The sequence below is a fragment of the Coregonus clupeaformis genome, chromosome 23 (assembly GCF_020615455.1).
Source record: "Coregonus clupeaformis isolate EN_2021a chromosome 23, ASM2061545v1, whole genome shotgun sequence".
NCBI lineage: Eukaryota > Metazoa > Chordata > Actinopteri > Salmoniformes > Salmonidae > Coregonus > Coregonus clupeaformis.
The window spans coordinates 12,280,761-12,303,156 of NC_059214.1; the positions used below are offsets into that span (position 1 = coordinate 12,280,761).

Sequence of the window (22,396 nt, forward strand, 5' to 3'; positions counted from 1 at the left end):
GACGCAGGGGAAGTGGAGGACCGTATGTATCCTTGTCTCAGGGACTCGGCTATGTATGTCTCCATAGCTGCCGTCTCCTCTTGAGACAGAGGATACACATGGCTCCGCGGGAGTGCCGCACCTGTCTGGAGGTTTATCGCACAATCTCCCTGTCTATGAGGTGGCAATCGCGTCGCCCTAGTCTTGCTGAACACGAGTGCCAAATCCTCATACTCAGGGGGAATGTGCATTGCGGGCACTTGGTTCGGACTCTCCACCGTGGTCGCCCAACGGAAACACCTAAACATCGCCCAACACACTGGTCAGACCACTCCTTGAGAGCCCTCTGTTGCCACGAAATGGTGGGGTCATGGGTGATTAACCAAGGAAGCCCCAGCACCACGGGATACGCAGGAGGGTCGATCAGGTACAACTGAATGATCTCCTCATGACCCCCCTGCGTCTTCATCTTTAGTGGCGCTTTGACCTCCCTAATCAACCCAGATCCCAACGGGCGGCTATCTAGGGCATGGACAGGGAAGGGTGCATCAACGGGCAGGAGGGGAATCCCTAACTTAATACAACATTTCCGATCAATAAAATTCCCAGCTGCGCCTGAATCGACTAGCGCCTTATGCTGGGAATGAGATGCAACCTGAGGAAATACCACAGGTATACACAAGTGAACAACAGAGAGCTCTGGGGGAGTGGGGCGCCTACTCACCTGGAATGACTCCCCAGTGCGTGACCTGTTGCCCCGACTCCCTGGAGACCCTCCCCAGCACCTAGCCGCAGTGTGTCCTCCACGGCCACAGTTGGTGCAGGGGACGGCCCCCCTCGGGCTCTCTCTCCTCCTCTCTCTAGCGCCAGCACCCCCGAGCTCCATAGGGCTAGGCTTGGAGATGCTGGGGGATGGAATGGACGGCCCCAACTCGGGACGTCCGCGGGTGGCCAGCAGGGTATCCAGACGGATGGACATGTCCACCAGCTGGTGGAAGGATAGAGTGGTGTCCCTGCAGGCCAGCTCTCGTCGAACGTCCTCACGTAGGCTACACCGATAGTGGTCGATGAGGGCCCTCTCATTCCACCCCGCATCCGCCGCTAGAGTCCGGAAATCCAGGACGAACTCCTGTGCGCTCCTCTTCCCCTGTCGGAGGTGGAACAGACGCTTCCCCGCCGCTTTACCCTCAGGAGGGTGATCGAACACAGCCCTGAAGCGGTGGGAGAACTCCGCGTAGCTGATGGTGGCGGTGTCTATTCCCCTCCATTCGGCGTTGGCCCACTCCAACGCCTTGCCGGAGAGACAGGAGATGAGGGCGGAAACGCTCTCGTATCCCGAGGGCGCCGGGTGTATGGTGGCCAGGTAGAGTTCCACCTGAAGGAGGAACCCCTGACACCCGGCTGCGGTGCCATCATACGCCCTCGGGAGCGAGAGCCGAATCCCACTGGACTCCGGAGCTGGTCTGGTGGGGCTGGCCGATGGTGGTGGTAAGGTAGGAGGAGGTGTGGGCACGCCTCCCCTTTCCCATCGGCGCAGGGTGTTCATCACCTCTTGCATAGCGGAGCCGAGTTGCTGGATCCTGGCGTCCTGGCAGCTGACCCGATCCTCCAGCGACTCGGTCGCCGCCGCTGCTGCTGCTGACTCCATAGTATTGGTGTGTTATTTTGTCACACGCTGATGTGGATGCGGTGTTGGAGTCAGGCGCAGGACACAGAAGCTCAGTCAAAACGACTTTACTAGTTAACAAGACAATACAAAATAACGGGCCTCAAACACTGGAGGCGAGCGATTACGCATACAGTGCGTAAATACACTATCAACACGAGAACAAATACCATACATCAACGGACAGGCGGACAATCACACACAACTGCAAACAAAACTAAAGGAAACTTATAGGTGACCTAATCAATACATAACACGAAACAGGTGCACTAACAAGACAAGACCAAACAAACATCGAGACATCAAGCGGTAGTAGCTAGTACTCCAGGGACGACGAACGCCGAAGCCTGCCCGAGCAAGGAGGAGGAGCATTCTCGGCGGAATTCGTGACAAATGGCCCATATTCTGAATTCTGTGGCTGTACATTTCAAAAGTGCTGAACAAATATATATATATATATATATATATATATATATATATATATATATATATATATATATATATATATATGTCCGTCTTAGCTTGCGCATTAATGTCTTAATCGGAATTACGGATTGCCTCTTATCCACTCATTGTTCCCTTATGCCATAGTTTGTACATCTCAATTGTCAGTAGAAACCACATTTGTTTAAGCAAGTCAGCCATATCAGCTATGTTTTTTAAAAAGGCAGTAAATGAGGCTGAATGAACTGTTTCGCTGCAAGACAAGGCTTCGCTGATAGCCAGGTGTAGCAGTGGTAAGGATTCACTCCATGGTACTGAAAAGAAAACTCTGCTGTTGGGACAGCTTTATGTAGGCCCTAACAGTTTGTGAGCACCGTTTGTCACCGTTATAGTGCAATACATCTATTGTTTAGTGTTGTGTAGTGGCTTTGCTGGTATGCATATATATATATATATATATATATATATATATTTTTTTTTTTTATAGTTTCCCCACCAACATTTACATGCTAAAATCGCCACTGCCTATGATAAAACCTTACTTCCATCTTTATCGAACCAACTGCACACCCTCTGCATCAGCTATCTTTTTGTTAAATGTGATGTTTCTGTTTCTCTGTTCCTTGTTTCTCTCTTCTTTGTGCTGGAGTTATTTTAAGAACTTGATGGTATAGCAATAGCGGTGGTCACAGTTGTTTTATACGGGTATCCTTGATTTATTTGGCGTGGGTTATGGCCAAACAGTAGCCTGTGTTGAGTTTGGTTAATAAACCGGGAATTCGTAAACTCAAACCTCTGTCTGGACAATTGCCAGGGCATCGGAGCACATGGGCCGCTTAAGGGAGACCGCTAGAATGATGGCGGCTGAGGCGGGCATGAGTGCTTCATCGACTGTTCTTTGCGCAGTTTCTGGGGAGCGGACCGAAGGGGTGATGTCGACGCTGCGTGACGAGGAGGCTGGGGCTCAGCATGTAAACAAACATGGAGGCGCCCAGTCCCCTATTGCGTCCGCATCTGTTAAGACCCCGAAGTAAGGCGGATTGGGAAGCTTTTCATGCTCAGTTTGAACTGTTAGCTCATTTTGGGGGGTGGTCGAATTAAGATAGGGCACTGCAGTTGGCTTTGTGCCTCACGGATGATGCTCTGTCCTGTTTGATATTGATTAGCCCTGAGGACAGACGTGATTATGGGGCTTTAGTTGGAGCACTGAGGAGGCGCTTTGGACAGTGCGTACAGCCCGGGCTGCTGCGCTCCGAACTGAGTAATAGACGCAGGCAGCCTGGAGAGCCACTACGGCTGCTAGCTAATGACATTGAGAGCCTCTCTCGGCGGGCATATGCTCATATCCTGGCCCATGACAGCTCCTTCCAGTCAGCCCTGGGGGCGCTACGGCGTGTGCTGGAGAGGGTGGCTGCCGCAGGCCTGAAGCTCCACCCTGAGAAGTGCCACTTCATGAGAAGAGAGGTGTCCTTCTTGGGCCACCAAGTGGGGGAGGAGGGTATCAGCACCATGGAGGACAAAGTGGGGGCTGTCCGAGACTGGCCCACCCCACCGACCAGCATCAGCTGAAGAGCTTCCTGGGCCTGGCCTCATACTACAGGAGGTTTGTACGGGGCTTCTCAAGCTTCACTGCTCCACTGAACCGCCTGCTGCCAAAGGACAAGGCCTTCACTTGGACAGTGGAGTGTGAGGAGGCCTTCAACATCCTCAAACGTGCACTGATCGAGGCCCCTGTGCTCGCCCCCCCTGACCTCACCTTGCCCTTTATCCTGGACACAGACGCGAGCAATGTGGAAATAGGTGGGGTGCTAGCCCAGGTGGGGCCAGAGGGGGAGAGAGTGGTGGCATACTTCAGCAAAACATTCAACAAACATGAGCACCGCTACTGTGTCACCCGGCGGGAGCTCCTCGCTGTTGTGGCTTCCATCAAACACTTCAAGTACTACCTGGGTGGCCTGCCCTTTACTGTAAGGACTGACCAGTCAGTTCTCCAGTGGCTTATGTCTTTCAAAGAGCCAGCGGGGCAGGTTGCAAGCTGGTTGGAGGAGCTTCAGCTGTATGACTTCACAGGGCAGGGGCACGCCACTCCAACGCCGACGCCATGTTCCGTCGGCCCTGTACTGCAGATGGGTGCCGCCACTGTGAGCGGAGAGAGGGCCGTGAGAGAGACTGTGTGCTGAGGAGGGGGTCTGTGCCACAGTTTGTCGGGCGGGCGGGTCTGTCTGCTTTGAGCTGCAGACTGTCGACGTGGCTGAATGGGGGCAGCAGCAGGGACAGGACACAGACCTACAGCCAGTGCTACAGTGGGTAGAGGCGCAGCTGAGGCCACCGTGGGAAGAGGTGGCAGTGCTCTCACTCGTGACCAAAGGGTTGTGGTCAAAGTCTGAGAGACTGCGGCTGGCTGATGGCGTGCTACAGCGGGCATGGAAGGAGCCAGCTACGGGAGAGGAGAGGTGGCAGGTGGTGGTCCCAAAAGCACTGCGGGAGGCTGTGCTCCAGAGCACTCATGGGGGGGTGGGGACTGGACACTTTGGGGTCACAAAAACCCTCAGCCGCCTCCGTCAGGGTTTTACTGGGGGCAGCACAAGAGGGATGTGGAGGACTTTTTCCGCCGCTGTGACAACTGCACACAGAGAAAGGGCCCTCCAGGCCATTCTCATGCTCAGCTCCAACAGTTCCCAGTTGGGGCTCCCATGGAGAGGGTGAGAGTGGATGTAGTTGGGCCGTTCCGCACCACAGACAGTGGAAACCGTTGGGTGCTCATGCCAATGGACTATTTCACAAAATGGCCCGAGGCCTATGCTCTTCCTGACCAGGAGGCAGAGACCATCGTCGGCGCCCTGATAGCGGGGATATTCAGCAGGTTTGGAGCTGCGGAGTCCATCCACAGCGACCAAGTCAGAAACTTTGAGTCCCTTGTGTTCCCAACCGTGTGTGAGAGGCTGGGTATGCACAAGACCCACACTACAGTCGTGGTCAAAAGTTTTGAGAATTACAAAGTTCACTCCTTCAGTGTTATGAGATATTTTTGTCAGATGTTACTATGGTATACTGAAGTATAATTCCAAGTATTGCATAAGGGTCAAAGGCTTTTATTGACAATTATATTAAGTTTATGCAAAGAGTCAATATTTGCAGTGTTGACCCTTTTTTTCCAAGACCTCTGCAATCCGCCCTGGCTTGCTGTCAATTAACTTCAGGGCCACATCCTGACTGATGGCAGCCCATTCTTGCATAATCAATACTTGGAGTTTGTCAGAATTTGTGGGTTTTTCTTTGTCCACCCACCTCTTGAGGATCGACCACAAGTTCTCAATGGGATTAAGGTCTGGGGAGTTTCCTGGCCATGGACCCAAAATTGAGATGTTTTGTTCCCCGAGCCACTTAGTTATCACTTTTGCCTTATGTCAAGGTGCGCCATCATGCTGGAAAAGGCATTGTTCGTCACCAAACTGTTCTTGGATGGATGTGTTGGTACCATTCTTTATTCATGGCTGTGTTCTTAGGCAAAATTGTGAGTGAGCCCACTCCCTTGGCTGAGAAGCAACCTCACACATGAATGGTCTCAGGATGCTTTACTGTTGGCATGACACAGGACTGATGGTAGCGCTCACCTTGTCTGCTCCGGACAAGGTGTTTTCCGGATGCCCCAAACAATCGGAAAGGGGATTCATCAGAGAAAATGACTTTACCCCAGTCCTCAGCAGTCCAATCCCTGTACCTTTTGCAGAATATCAGTCTGTCCCTGAAGTTTTTCCTGGAGAGAAGTGGCTTCTTTGCTGCCCTTCTTGACACCAGGCCATCCTCCAAAGGTCTTCGCCTCACTGTGCGTGCAGATGCAGTCCCACCTGCCTGCTGCATTTCCTGAGCAAGCTCTGCACTGGTGGTGCCCCGATCCCGCAGCTGAATCAAATTTAGGAGACGGTCCTGGTGCTTGCTGGACTTTCTTGGGCGCCCTGACGCCTTCTTCACAACAATTGAACCTCTCTCTTTGAAGTTCATGATAATCCGATAAATGGTTGATTTAGGTTCAATCTTACTACTAATTTCAAGCACCACCCTCCTTTTAAAGCTTCCAGTCTGTTATTCTAACTCAATCAGCATGACAGAGTGATCTCCTGCCTTGTCCTCGTCAACACTCTCACCTGTGTTAACGAGAGAATCACTGACATGATGACAGCTGGTTCTTTTGTGGCAGGGCTGAAATGCAGTTGAAATGTTTTTTGGGAGGTTAAGTTCATTTTCATGGCAAATAGGGACTTTGCAATTAATTGCAATTAATCTGATTAGTCTTCATGACATTCTGGAGTATATGCACATTTTTATTTTTGGGGGGTGTAGATCAGTTTCATATTGCAGATAGATTGTAACTTCCATCAATGTAATTGTCTGCATCACTTCCAATCCCCCATTGGCCTCAGACTTTGTGAAAATTAGTATTTATGTCATTCTTAAAACTTTTGACCACGACTGTACTCCTCTCCATCCTCAAAGTGATGGCCATGTGGAGCGCTTCAACAAAACGCTTGGACAGCAGCTGGCCATCATCTCTGCCAAACACCAGCGTGACTGCCCATGGTCCTCATGGCATGCCGCTTCGCTGTCCAAGCCTCCACCTCCTGCACGCCTGCCCTCCTCATGCTGGGGAGAGAGATCCGCACCCCTGCAGAGATGGCGTTTGGTCAGCACCTGGATAGCCCTCCTGTTATTAGGGAAATCGTTCTTCTTGCAAAGTATGTAAACGTTTTAAACGAACTATTATATTAACATGACTATCCACAATAATCGCATGTAACCGTGCTCACTGGAAGCCATCAGTTAGAAGCATAGACTGTATCTGAAGATACCAGAGTTGGCTGGTTGGTCTTTGTCTCCACCTAGTGTTTTGCCTTCTTCATAAAACTCATGTAGAACTTCACATAAGGTGGATTCCTATGGAACGTTTAGACTACTAGAAATGAAATATAACAAAGTCAACTTTCATGTGGGTTCTATGGTTCTAAAAAAGTAGATTGCTCTGTGATACATGGCTGTAACGTTAGCTGTATAAAGTTAGCTAACAAACCGACCGGTACGGTAAGCACATTGTGCTGCCTGCTGTGCAATGATAAGTGAAAGCAATTTGACGCGAACTAATAGTTTAGCAAAAATGACTACCAAAGCTTTGAAATGTTTTTATCATAAAGTCAACTGTATACCGTTAGCACAGTTCTACAAGAGTAATTTTCCCTTGAATTATATACTGAGTCACGGTGGCCGAGAGGTTAAGGCGTTGGACTCGAAATCCAATGGGGTTTCCCCGCACAGGTTCGAACCCTGTTCGTGACGAACGTTTTCCCACTCAAAAGTTGATCATAGTATCTTTGCTACCAGTTTATAATCAATCAGTTTGCGATATAACTGATCTAATAGATATATAGTAATTTGCCATACATAACTTAACATGACAACTCATGTTATTCACTGCAGCTCTGAACCGTTATGGAAACATATTTATTGATGAAAAAATAGTTTTGGTCTGGTATTGCATTGCAAAGTTGTTATACAGTGCGAACTGTGTTTCCATCTGATCATGCATGGATCTATAACACTACTAGTAGGCTAATGTTACTCTACTTTCGATACAATGTGAATAGCAAAAATAACCACACTATATTTTGTTGCATGACCACATCTTTAGTGATGTCCAATCAGATAGCAAATTGCAAAAGTCAGTATGGTATGCACCAAATTCTACTCTTCTAGGTCAGCCAAAGCTAATAAGTCGTCAGTTTTGAGATTTAGAATAAACAAAACAGGGTTTACAATAAATCTAGTGGGAAAATAGTCTGTGATTCTTTATTGCTTTATGGCACCCTTTTCTAACCAGTAAATGGAATGGTCAGGTGTATTCATTAGACTAGCAAAACACATTAACGAATTTGGGGCATTGTCGGAATAGCAGGGGAAAGCTTATTTTATACCTCATTATACAACGGGTGGGTCTAATCCTGAATGCTGATTGGTTAAAACCGCATTCCAGTCGGTGTCTATTCCACAAGTTACCACTGGCTAAATCTATGAAGTTAAAATGCCTATTTACGGTGTTCCATTTGACTGCGGAATCCACTGTCTCATCAGCCCAGCCAAGCAATTTATAAACTTGATCTCCACTATAAAAAACATCTAGACTTTATCTCACATTTATTTTAGACTAACATTTAGTTTTGAACAGCGGAGATTTGTATAAACTTTGCTGTCTGTCTCTCTGACATTGTTTCAATATTCAAATAGAGATATCCAGCTGTCCCATAGTAATGAACGTGTCGGGAGTCAGGACGAGACAGACAGGCAGGCAGCTTTTCTCAGCCAGTCGAAATAATGAATGAGCTGGCATCATTTTTTATGGATAAACAGTATACAAAGAAATTTCAATTGAAAAAAGGTCAAACGAAGTGCAGCTAGTTTGCAGTCTTTCCAGCTTCAATTTGAAGGGATTGTGTTAGCTGTGTTGTTGGCTAGCTCCTCTGAACAACAGTGTCCTGACTAGAGAGCACATATCCTATGCCAGGCGAAATCGTGTCCTCATTAGCTCATTGTTATGGATGCATCCAAATAAATGTCACTAGAAAACAGCTTAAATAAATACAAATGCAGCTACTGTTGTTATTCTGGCTGCACTGTTTGACGTGACTGTAAGTTAGCCATAGTTGGCTAGCTAGCAAGCAAGGGATAAGAACGTTGCCAGCCATTATGTCAATGGAACATTTAGAATGAACGACTGGGTTGTATCCATAGATACAGAACAAAAAGACTGAATGACTGGGTCGCATCCATAGATACAGAACAAAAAATGAAATGTAGATATTTTTTCCTCATGTGTACTCAACAGCGCACACCATAGGCCTAATATGCTTTGATTGAAACAAAATACAGGTGGCTGTGCTCTAACTTCATCTGCTCTAAAATTAGATTAAACAGCATCATCATTCAAGAAGATCGAAATGCATATTCCCATGAAGCTGATTGGGATCAAATGGTTGGCATGCATGCAGCATGGACATTTCACCCGTAAAATGTGAAGAATTATCGTTCACCATTGACAGTGATGACCCAGGTAGCACAAATGTCTGGTCCACGCACTTGAGCACTCGGCGGTTCCGTTCTGTGAGCTTGAGTGGCCTACCACTTCACGGCTGAGCCGTTGTTGCTTGTAGATGTTTCCACTTCACAATAACAGCACTTACAGTTGACCAGGACAGGTCTAGCAGGGCAGAAATTTGACGAACTGACGGTGCCACGCTGAAAGTCACTGAGCTCTTCAGTAAGGCCATTCTACTGCCAATGTGTGTCTATGGAGATTGCATGGCTGTGTGGTAGATTGTATACACCTATCAGCAACGTGTGTGGCTGAAATAGCTGAATCCACTAATTTGAAGGGGTGTTCACATACTTTTGTATTATAGTGTAGCTAGCTAGCTACGGTAGCTAGCTATGTTAACCGGGTGCTTTCTTGCTTAGTCTTAGCTAGATTACCGATGTTTTACTAACAAAAACCCTAGCTAGCTCAATTAGCTACATAATGTCACATAGGTTAGACCCTAAACGTATTGACTTACCTCTGCTCTAACAGTTAGCTAAGATAGATAGCTAGCTACCTAACATTAGCTAGCTAACTCACATTAATTTTATTTGATGAAAAGAAATGGGGGTGGATCAGCTTTAATATTGCAAATAGGATTGTGGCTTCTATCGATGTAATTGTCTGCATCCTTTCCAATCCCCCATATATATATTTGTTATAAAGATATATGTATTCTTTTAAATATTTTGTCCTTTATTATTTTCCCCTAACCCTACCACCACACCCCTAATTGGAGTAAAGTAATGGACAACAACACTTAGGCTTCTACTTCCAGTTTATACATACTATATACATTTTACAGAATGGTATATTATACATTAGTTATCTCTTCTTTGTTTTTAGTCCCATCAGCTACCCTCAACCCCTCCCATCTATCTCTGAAGAACATCCAGTTTTGATTTATATTTGCCATACATTTTTCAACTGTGCTGTGATGTGTTACAAAAGTTCTGAACCTATATACATTTTACGGACACAGTATATTTTACATTAGTTATCTTGTTTTTTTGTTATTTTTAGTCCCACCCTTCAGCTCCCCTCAACCCCGCCCAAAACCATTATTTTCTATTTGCAATATATTTTTCAACTCTGCTGTTTCACAAAAGTTCTACAGATTGTAAATTAAAGATAAAATGTTTTGCTAAAAGTATTATTATATTATTGATCGATTGACTATGACATTTCAGAGTTAACTCCAGGTAAATGCTTCAGCCATTCCTGAACCTGCGACCAAAAACAAGCTACATATGGACAGTATCAAAACAAATGAACTACTGATTTTCTCTTCGCAGCAAAATCTGCAGAGCTACGATGGTTGTATCCCCCATATACAGTGCATTCAGAAAGTATTCAGACCCCTTGACTTTTTCCACATTTTGTTACTTTACATCCTTATTCTAGAATGGATTTTAAAAAATTGTCCCCATCAATCTACACACAATACCCCATGAAGGTTATTGGGTTATCCACTCATCGTTCCCTTATGCCATAGATGGTAGGTTACATCTCAATTGTCAGTAGAAACTACATTTGTTTAAGCAAGTCAGACATATAAGCTATGTTTTTTTTTTAAAGCCAGTAAATTAGGCTGAATGAACTGTTTCGCCAGACAAGGCTCCGCTGATAGCCAGGTGTAGCGGTGGTAAGGATTCACTCCATGGTGCCAAACAATTTTTATTTTTTTTGCCCCACCAAGATTGACATGTCCCCAAGAACACAGTGGCCTCCATCATTCTTCAATGGAAGAAGTTTGGAACCACCAACACTCTTCCTAGAGCTGGCCGCTCGGCCAAACTGAGCAATCGGGGAAGAAGGGCCTTAGTCAGGGAGGTGAGCAAGAACCCGATGGTCACTCTGACAGAGCTCCAGAGTTCTGGGAGACTAGTCAGGATTGAGGGAAAGAGGAACGGAGCAAAGTACAGAGAGATCCTTGATGAAAATCTGCTCCAGAGCGCTCAGGACCTCAGACTGGGGCGATGATTCACCTTCCAACAGGACAACGACACTAAGCACACAACCAAGACAACGCAGGAGTGGCTTCGCGACAAGTCTCTGAATGTTGTTTAGTGGACCAGCCAGAGCCCGGACTTGAACCCGATCGAGCATCTCTGTAGAGACCTGAAATAGCTGTGCAGCGACGTTCCCCATTCAACCTGACAGAGCTTGAGAGGATCTGCAAAGACGAATGGGAGAAACTCTCCAAATACAGGTGTGCCAAGCTTTTAGCGTCATACCCAAGAAGACTCGAGGCTGTAATCACTGCCAAAGGTGCTTCAACAAAGTACTGAGTAAAGGGTCTGAATACTTATGTAAATTTGATATTTCAGTTTTGTATTTTTAATACATTTGCACAAAAAAATGAAAAACAGTTTTTGCTTTGTCATTATGGGGTATTGTGTGTAGATTGATGAGGGGAAAAAATGCTTTAACCTCTACGGGATCGGTGTCCTGTATACGGGACAGTTGAGCTAACGTGCGCTAATGTGATTAGCATGACTGTTGTAAGTAACAGCAAACCTTCCAGGACATAGACCTGTCTTATATGGGCAGAAAGCTTACATTCTTGTTAATCTAACTGCACTGTTCAATTTACAGTAGCTATTACAGTGAAAAAATACCATGCTATTGTTTGAGGAGAGTGCACAACAACAAAAAACTTACAATGGCAACTGGTTTGATACATTGACCTCTGAAGGTAAATAATGTACTTACATTCAGTAATCTTGCACTGATTTGTCATCCTGAGGGTCCCAGATATAAAATGTAGCATAGTTTTGTTTGATAAAATACATTTTTATATTCAAATGTATGAACTGGGTTTTAAAGTTTGAACCCCTGCTGTCTCTGGCTCCACACCCACCGCGCCCGGCCATCTAGATGTGTGAAAGTTAGTCTATAAGATAATGATCCATCATGTATGACATTGCTGGGAATGTGTAAACTTACATTTTGTATTACCATATCATTTTTGTATGTTCTCTATAGTTATATACTTGAAAATGTTTCAATTGACCATTTTGGCACATTTGGGCAGACTTGATACAAAATAGTCCAGTATTGCAATGCTTCACTTGATCAATCTGAAACTTTGCACACACACCGCTGCCATCTAGTGGCCAAAATATGAATTGCGCCTAAACTGCAGTATTATATTGTGGCCTTTCTCTTGAAACAAGTTATTTTTTTGTTAGTATTATCTTTTACCACATCTAATGTGTTATATTCTCTTACATTAATTTCACATTTCTCAAACTTCCAAGTGTTTCCTTTCAACTGGTGTCAAGAATATGCATATCCTTGCTTCAGGTTCTGAGCTAGAGAGTTAGATTTGGGTATGTCATTTTAGGGTAAAATTGGAAAAAAGGGTCCGATCCTTAAGAGGTTAATCAATTTTAGAATAAGGCTGTAATGTAACAAAATGTGGAAAAAGTCAAGTGGTCTGAAAACTTTCCGAATTGCCTATACATTGCGGCTATTTCAGCTTGTCATGTGGGAATTGATCGTGCCACTCCAGGGGCTCATCCACTGGTGGTGCGGTTCCTAAAAGGGCCTAAAAGGGTGTGCACCAGCTCAGACCGGTCTCTAAACCTATTGAGGTCACTTGGGATTTAGCTTTGGTTTTGGGTGCTCTGTGTGAGGCCCCTTTGAACCACAGGAGGCTGTGGATCTGAGTGTCCTCTCCTACAAGAACTTCCTGCTCGTGGCTTTGGCCTCAGATATGCGTGTTGGGGACCTCCACGTGTTACAACCTTCCTGTACTCAGTTCGCCTCGTGCGACTCTTAAGGTGATGTTGCGTCTAAATGCGGCCTTCACCCCAAAAGTCATGGCTATGTCCTAAAGGTCTTAAACTTTTGAGATATTTCCCTTTTCAACTCCTCCTTTTGCTTATGAAGAGCAACAGAGGTTACATGCCCTATGCCCGGTTCAAGCTTTACGCACGTACATTGAGCGGCCCCGGCATATCCAGTTATGTGACCATCTTTTTACCTGTTTTGCTAATCCAGCTCACCAGCTTTTTGTCTGTTTTACTTATGAAGCTCGCGGCAGGGTGCTTTCTAAGCAGCGTCTCTCCCACTGGATTGTGGAGGCTATCTCCCTGGCATATAGCAGCAAGGGACAAGGGTTACCTAGCGGTGTATGCGCCCACTCCACTTGGGGTCTGGCAGCGTCTTGGGAGTCATTTAAAGGGTTGACTGTAGGGGATATTTGTGTTGCGGCGGGTTGGGTATCAGTGTGCTTACAGTGTCCTTACAGCTGGGACAGGGGAAGGTCACTAGGCAGCGTGCAGTGTGCGCAATACCCAGACTACCGCTTCTTGCGGGGTCGAGGTGGTCTGTTATTGGCCGTTTCATTTAGTATCCGCTGGGCTTGGCTTGTGGCGTGATTTAATTTCCCCATAGTTGTGTTGTACCAAGAGTACTGACTGAAAGGGGACGTAACATTATTTTTTATTTTTATTTCACCTTTATTTAACCAGGTAAGCCAGTTGAGAACGAGTTCTCATTTACAACTGCGACCTGGCCAAGATAAAGCAAAGCAGTGCGATAAAGACAACAACACAGTTACATATGGGGTACACAAAACATAAAGTTAAAAATACAACAAAAAAATAGAAAATCTATATACAGTGTGTGCAAATGTAGCAAGTTTTGGAGGTAAGGCAATAAATAGGCCATAGTGCAAAATAGTTACAATTTCGTATTAACACTGGAATGATAGATGTGCAAAAGATGATGTGCAAATAGAGATACTGGGGTGCAAATTAGCAAAATAAATAACAATATGGGGATGAGGTAGTTGGATGGGCTAATTACAGATGGGCTGTGTACAGGTGCAGTGATCGGTAAGCTGCTCTGACAACTGACGCCTAAAGTTAGTGAGGGAGATAAGAGTCACCAGCTTCAGAGATTTTTGCAGTTTGTTCCAGTCATTGGCAGCAGAGAACTGGAAGGAATGGCGGCCAAAGGAGGTGTTGGCTTTGGGGATGACCAGTGAGATATACCTGCTGGAGCGCAGACTACGGGTGGGTGTTGCTATGGTGACCAGTGAGCTAAGATAAGACAGGGATTTGCCTAGCAGTGATTTATAGATGACCTGGAGCCAGTGGGTTTGGCGACGAATATGTAGTGAGGGCCAGCCAACAAGAGTGTACAGGTCACAATGGTGGGTAGTATATGGGGCTTTGGTGACAAAAACGGATGGCACTGTGATAGACTACATCCAATTTGCTCAGTAGAGTGTTGGAGGCTATTTTGTAAATGACATCGCCGAAGATCGGTAGGATAGTCAGCTTTACGAGGGCATGTTTGGCAGCATGAGTGAAGGAGGCTTTGTTGCGAAGTAGGAAGCCGATTCTAGATCTAACTTTTGATTGGAGATGCTTAATGTGAGTCTGGAAGGAGAGTTTACAGTCTAACCAGACACCTAGGTATTTGACTATATTATGACTATAACTACAGTTCCCTGAAGGAGGGAAACGAGGTACAACACCAGTTTGGCCCCGCACCGTCCGTTCCTGGGCTCGGGGAAGAGCAGTATTTAATTGAAGGAGTAAATCCAAGCCTCATGCTTGTGGAAGGCCGGGCTTCCAGCGAGGTGCTGATTTCATTGGCCTTGTCAGGCTTGATTTTAGTTCTTCAATCGAGGTTGTGGGGGTGCGACTACACCATAGTTGTGTTGTACCTCGTTTCCCTCCTTCAGTGAACAGTAGTTATAGTCATAACGTTACGTTTTGGCCCTCCTGAATACCTTTTGTGAAGTTACTTGTGAGCTTCTGTATTTGACCTACAAATCAAATCTGGTCTCAACCCCTTCCTCCCTGCTCACTGTGGCACCATCCCACATGCTCTGGAGACCACACGGTTGGCTAAAAATGACATGGGGGCAGGAGCTAAGGGGGACAGAGCAGACATATCAGCATGCAGCTGTCATTCTGATGCCTTCTGGTTGTGTGGCTGTCACTTCCCCTAAGGACTTGCCTGGCAGAGGTGGGGGGAGATCATGAGTGAGAAAGCTTAGCTCTTTTGGGACAAGAGGTGGGACAGACTGTACATTTGGTGCGACTGAGCCTGGTGCATACTGACTTGGAAACAAAGTGAGTTTGTCAGCCAATCCTAAGGGTCAAACTGGGAATTAAGGGAATAGTCTTTTACAGATTTACAAGAGTCCAAGGGACTTTTTCTTTGACTCGCACTCAACGTGTTCAAGCCAAGGACCGGCTCAAGAAGCAAGAGAAACCAGCCAGGGGAAAGAAAGGTGAAAGGCAGAGGCAATCAACTTCCAAAAGGCAATACTGGGAGCTGTTAATGCAACATGATCCTGTGGGTCTTGCCCTAAAAATACCGCCAGGCAGGAGAGTGTGCACAGGCTGTATCTGCCTAATTGCTAGGTAATGATCAATTTGTTTTGCCTTTTATCCCAACTGGACTTCAAAAGCCATGACAAAAAACATTTTGGCTTGGGCATTTTGAAGGTAATCTAATCCAATCCAATGTAATGAAGTTGATTTGCTTTAGAACTTTGATAGCAGAAGTTAAAGGGATATTTTATTGCATTATATGAGCCCATTCAAACTACTTTAAAAGTTAGTGTTATGCTTGAAAGCCTAAAAAATAGTTATAATAATCATAATGTGGGAAACTTACTTTTAATCAGCTCTCGAATCACTCAACGTCAACTATCATAAAGAAATTAAGAAAAAGGGTCCAGTAACCATTGGGACCCATTTTGAATACACAACATATGCTATTATAAGAAGGCATCACTGTGACAATGAAAAAGGCAGAGGTGCAGATGACCCTGAAGAAGGGAGAGGATGAGGGGGCGCGCAACGTCCCTAGCCCCATCTTCCTGCCAAAGCGGGCCAAAGCCAATCCTAACACCGACCAGCCAGTCCCCGACTCGGGGGCCTCCGTTTTTCCCACCCAGACCCCTCCGGTGTTTGTACGCAAAATGAGGAACGCCGCTGTGGGTACTGGCTGCGACATCCGCCTGAAAGTGGCAGTGGCTGGAGACCCGCAGCCATCACTCTACTGGTACCACAACGATGACCTGCTGAATATGGATAATCAGGAATACGGGGGCCTCTGGATCAGGGACTGCAAGCCCAGCGACGCCGGCCTTTACACCTGCATTGCCAACAACCATCTTGGGGAGGCGCGGAGTAGTGCCGTGCTCGCCGTCCTGGACCTGGGGGAAGGTAATGTAGACGGATGACTTATCCTATTGTTTTGTGTTAAAAGTCCCTGACCTCTTTTTCAATGTGTTTTTCTACTAAGTTCTACTGAAAACATGTAGCAGTTTGTTATTTTATTGATAGTTCTGGAACAATCAAAGATGTTTTGGGGCCATGTTTTGGCGTCCCCTCTTACATGCCTCAAATAATACTCCCATGTGTTGCAAGCCATTCCCACTTATGAGTATTGATCTAAGAATATGTGGGCAAATGAGGTTTGAGATCATTTAGAAATACTTCAGCCATTTATATTATCTCCACATTGTTTTATATCATGACATGACAGTTTACCTATTGAATGCTCAAAGCTTGTGAAAAGTTGAAGGGTTCACATAAATGCCATAATGAATCATTCAATTGAACCAGTCATAATGCGTCATTTGATTTGTAGCTATGTTTGTGCAGCGCTAAAGAGGGATTAATACTGAAGAGCAACAAAGACACAGTGACAATGTCATAATGGACAACTTGTCCAACAGGCTTTACATTTGTAATGGTGGATCACAGGGAAGAGTTGGGTAACACTTGACATACATCCTGCAAGTATAATGCATCATGATGTAGTTATAATGCCTTGTATAACTATATGTCCCCCTTATGATGTCGTATTATCATTTATGATGATCCTGACTAACCAGCCATTTTGAGTCAGTTGAAATGTTGATACATAGAGACATACCATATTATAAAGCTTTGTGTGAAACATAATTAAGGATTAAGCATTATACCCGCATGCTTCAAGTTAAGTGTTACCAACAGTTGTATAGGGGTGGAGTGCTTTATCCTCCTGGGTTACCTTGTTTAGTCTTGATGACTGAATCCTGAGGCCTGTTTTGTGGCTGCAGGAGTGATAGGATATCCAAAATCACTGCAAAGAAGGACGGCAGCCGATAGAGAATGCTTGTTACTTTGGGGTTGTGTTTGTAAGCTGCATCAGGCTAATAAAGTAATAGTCTAATAACGTCTTGAACTTGCCATAATCTCAAATATAATTATATAATATAATGTATTGTAGCATGGCTCTGTCTTGTTTGGAGTTCTTGGGTCCTGGATCAGCAGGTCGTTCAAGATGACAAAATTGGATGTCTATCCATGTCCTGAGGATGTCGGGAAATGCTTTCAAAACAGGCCACTAGGGACAACAGTGAGCACTATTACTATCAAGTACGCTTGGGTTTTGCTAGGGTGTTGTGGACAGGGGTGGTAGATGTGTGACTCTGGATTAGAAGGTTGTGTATTCTGTGTATACTGTTTTTTTTTTACCCTATCCCAAACCTTCACCCTTACCTTAACCATTCGGAATGAGTGCCTAAATTTAACCCTTAACCTCGAAATTACAGAGCAGTAGGAGCAACAAAAACACTTCGGAATTTGACGTTTGGAGCAAGTTAGAAATTTGACATTTGGAGAACATGGATGAATGTCTAATTCTGCAGTGAAACTGTGAGAGCTTGTTGCCTGGATATCTTTCCACCTCTTCCAGCAGAAAGTAAATCATACTAGCCTATAAATGTATTTTTTCATTTCCAGGCTACCTGGATGTATGTTTAATCTATGATATTAAAAACATGATAATATGCAGTGGCAGTGTGATTGAATCTAGCTCTCAGTCTTACATATAGTATCACATACGGATCTGTATGTGTGTACAATCATTTGTAAGGTATGCGCTCATTATTAAATCAGTGACACCCTTTAGTTGTATGAAAATCAGCTATGTGAGTGTTCACCCACAAAATTGTCACACTACTGAGCCAAGCTGAGCTGAGCCAAACCAAGCTGTACTGGGCTGACCTGGTTACGCATCCAACATAGTTGCTGGAACCGTGCTGAAAAGCAAAGTGTGAAAATATCAGAGCAAGCACAGTTTGGTTCAAGTCGGGACGATAGTATGAAAAGGGTAATATGCTGCTTAGAAATACCTAAATATGCCTTTGTCTTTTGGCCATGTTTGTCTTGTAGGATGGGTTGACTGGTCTTGATCATCAGATGTAATACCAGGTATTCAGTGGTATACAGAGCTGGCGGTTTTACCCTGGCTAAAGCATGCTCCCCATCAGAGGTGTTACTGTTTCAAACATGCCTAAGATCTCCTGGTCGCAATGCAGCTTCTTTCATTGCCAGCATTGGGTTCGATTTTTTAAGGAAGTCACTTTTACAGTTCAAATTGTTTGTGTGGAACAAGCATTCCATAAAATGGGATTATACCGCAGCTCATACTCTTGTGAATTTATTATGCAACAGTGTGGACTTTCTTGTTTTCGTAGAGCAATTACAGTATGTGATTCAAATATCACCTGTATGCCATACTTTTTAGGACACCCTCACCTTCAACAGCCTCCTATGTCTTTACTGTGACAAAGTGCTTTTCGGTCAAACGGGTGTAGACAAATTATTTCTTGCTATTTGACACTTGAAACTCTGTCCTCACTTGAAACTTTGCGTTTCAGTCCTCAGCCCTGACTGTGCCTGGTCTACAGCTGTCCTATCAGTCATTGGTAGTACCTTACCCCTCTGCCTCTCTCTCTCTCTCTCTCTCTCTCTCTCTCTCTCTCTCTCTCTCTCTCTCTCTCTCTCTCTCTCTCTCTCTCTCTCTCTCTCTCTCTCTCTCTCTCTCTCTCTCTCTCTCTCTCTCTCTCCTCTCTCTCTCTCTCTCTCTCTCTCTCTCTCTCTCTCTCTCTCTCTCTCTCTCTCTCTCTCTCTCTCTCTCTCTCTCTCTATCCCCTTTCCCCCTCATCTCTCCACTGCATGTTATTTATACCCATGGAATGTGCCAGGCCTTAGATTTGTGTAATGTTAATAGGCCACAGTGTCTCCAATTACACAGGAAGACATCACAGCTAATAATAGACCTACCCCCTGGAAGAGGTTTTCGGCGGTCTCTATTATCAGAACTAAAATCTGAATGACCAGGGAATGAGGCAAATTTGATTTCAAACCCACACATCCTCTCAAAACAACTCTAACTAACTTCAAGGACCTATATATGCCTGATGGAGATACTATATTCTGAAGATGCCAACTCAGTACAGTAGATATCCGTGGTCAGCCTATAGGCCCAGGGAGTTTGATTTGAGCTAAACTGGCTAAATGAGGATCTTATTGGTGAGGGTTAGGATGGTTACCTGGCCAGCACCACACAAATACTAGGCCTTTTAATACTTGGCTCAGACAGAGGTCGGCTTCGCCTCGTGCTTAGTGATCGCAGGCATTCTGAATGGGTGCCAATGACAATTTATTCAAAATAATTAGTAGGAAAACTCTTTGCCATTGTTATGATGTCCTCAGATCTACTTTAGATATGAAAACGATGTGGCTATGTGACCCAGTGGAGGCAGAGGTTGGCTTTTAAGCTAGCTAGCTAAAAGCTAGGTTGGATCTTAGCTACTTTTCTAGCTCTACACGGTCTTGGATATAGTCTAGCTCTACATGGACTCAGATAATAGGCTAGCTATATCTTCACGTTCATGGATATCCAAGCAGTGAGAGGAGTAGTAGACACGAGACATGCCAGCTTTTGGACAAAAGTATAATTTGAACTGTATGAACCGGGTGCTACTAAATTCATGTCTAGCCAGCTATTTTAGCTAATCTGGTGCTCTTCATTCAATCCTAGCTAGCTAGCTAACATTATACTATATCTAAACTAAATTTGACAACACCATAATGACAAAGGGTATCCTTGCCTTCTTTTGAAATGTCAAGCCACTATAGTGCACTTACAAAATCATTGTTAAATCACAGTAAAGCCGTTAAACCCATGACTAGGTGCTCTAATCACTTTTTTTGAACTGGCCTTATAGGTCTTTTGCATGTTGGCTTGCAAATATTTTGTATAATTAAACATTTGAAGAAGTGGATAGATTATCTCTCTCTCTTTCTCTCGATCGATCTCTCTCTCTCTCTCTCTCTCTCTCTCTCTCTCTCTCTCTCTCTCTCTCTCTCTCAAAATAACCCCCACTATGGACAATATGCATTTTGAAATTGTACTGAGTGCCCCATTCACTTATTTAGATCATTGGACATTAAGGTGATAAGGAATGAAAGGAAGCCATTTAAGACTATTTTATTAAATTGCAAACGTGTTGTTTCACAATGTTTGAAAAAGCTGATGCTTGGAAGGCCAAAATCTAAATATCAATTGAGCATTTTAAATTCTGTCTGTAATTCCATTTTGAATGGGCTGACTGGTGTTAAATCTAACAACAGTGCTCCTGTTACTACTGAATAAAAAGGTACACAGGCTTCAACCAGCCAGCTGCAAGTTGAAAACAGTCCACATCATGCGGATAATCATATTCAGTGAGTAACATAACAAAAAACATTTAGGCATGAGGAGACAGTGGGACAGATTGACTAAATATTTGCACCTGTTAGTTACAAGTAAAAGACAAGAAACAAAGTTAAACCATATAAAGTCTTTACTTATTCCTTCTCATTACCTTCATTTGACCTTTTTGTTCCATCGTTTATGTTTCATGGAAATAGCAATTAGCACCAGTGCAAATGCTTAGTAAATCTGATCCAGCGACTTTAGTTCATATGGTTGCATCATTGTTTGTTATTTATTGTTCTTTATTATTTGCTCTTTGGAGTAGAGTTGGTCAGAGTTTTTGTACGTTTCATGGTTTTTGAGACCAGCGGCCATGACATGAGGCAGCATGGCAGTGGCATCAGAAACCTGACAGCACAAGGGGGGAGCGAGGGGGATTTCCAACCCATTGCTCGGATTCCACTGAACATATGAACAGGGGGACAGTGAGAAGAGCAGGAGAAGGAAAGAGGGATAACAACAAGATGGGGCAAAAAAAAAGAGGTTCACAGACAGCTTTGTGAATTGCAAAGTGTAAGCAATGGTTGGAGAGAAAGGGAGAGTAGGGTAATGAACATTATAATAAGCAATTTATCATCTAACCAAGTTTCCAATATCCAGCAGCTCAATATGGTTCTTCCTCACAAAGAATGGTCAGGGTTTCAGATATGTGTTCATACACAAGTTATCAGGAAGCAATTTAGTTGGCCACCCTTGCGCTAGGTTATGTATCAGATCTAACTAATCTGGGGCAGATTTTATGGATGGACTAGAGAAACGTAGAAGCTAATTAATTTGTACATTTTACACCTCTACTACTTTTGCCAATACATCCTTGAAACTAGCCTGGATGCCTGGATACCAGTCTTTTTTTTCTTTTTAACATTCCCCTCCTTGTACTCCGTGGCATATGACACTGAGTACAAGGAGTGGGGTGTTAGCTAAAAATACTGGTACCCAGACTGCCTTGAAACAACTAGAGGGTACAAGTTTCTTTGCATTTCACTCTGATTTTGGTTTACAGTGAAAATGATTTCTGAAACATTATAATAGGCCTACATGTTTACGTTGTTACAAAGTTGTTGAACTACAGAAAAATCCATTCTCATTTGGACCATAATAGCTATAGAAAAATAGTTTATTAAAATACAGTTTTTCTCAATCACGTACAAGCATTTTTTGGAACAATCTTTTTGATTTTCAATACAGTCTACTAAAGACATATAACTCTGTTGTCACGCCCTGACTCAGGGGACGCTTATATGTTGAGTCAGGGTGTGTATATGCTTTGTCCATGTTGTATATTCTAGTATGTGTGGATCTATGTTGGCCGGTGTGGTTCCCAATCAGAGGCAGCTGTCGCTTGTTGTCTCTGATTGGGGACAATACTTAAGCAGCCTATTGGCACAGTCTAGTTGTGGGATCTTGTTCCGTGTAAGGTATGGTGTGTGTGCTACCTTGGACTTCACGTTTCGTTTCATTTGATGTTTTGTCGTGGTGTTTATCAGTAAATAAACATATACGTATATCACGCTGCGCCTTGGTCTGACCCGTCATTCAACGAACGTGACAGAAGATCCCAATAAACGAGGACCAAGCAGCGTGCCCAGGCGGAGCGAATAGCCATGTCACAGGTG

At 44.6% G+C, this 22,396-nt stretch overlaps 1 protein-coding gene and 1 non-coding gene across 2 annotated transcripts in view; both read left to right on the top strand.

Moving 5' to 3' along the window:
- Positions 1-7,335: 7,335 nt before the first annotated feature.
- On the top strand, positions 7,336-7,417 carry trnas-cga. The gene has a single exon. It is a non-coding gene; the product is annotated as a tRNA-Ser (tRNA).
- A 7,755-nt stretch (positions 7,418-15,172) lies between these two features.
- LOC121536084 (striated muscle preferentially expressed protein kinase-like) overlaps positions 15,173-22,396 on the top strand; it is a 119,244-nt gene continuing 112,020 nt past the window's right edge. The window contains exon 1 of the mRNA XM_045206532.1: positions 15,173-16,411. Coding sequence (XP_045062467.1) covers positions 15,985-16,411 — 427 coding nt within the window. The 5' untranslated portion in view covers positions 15,173-15,984. The remainder of the gene's footprint in view (positions 16,412-22,396) is intronic.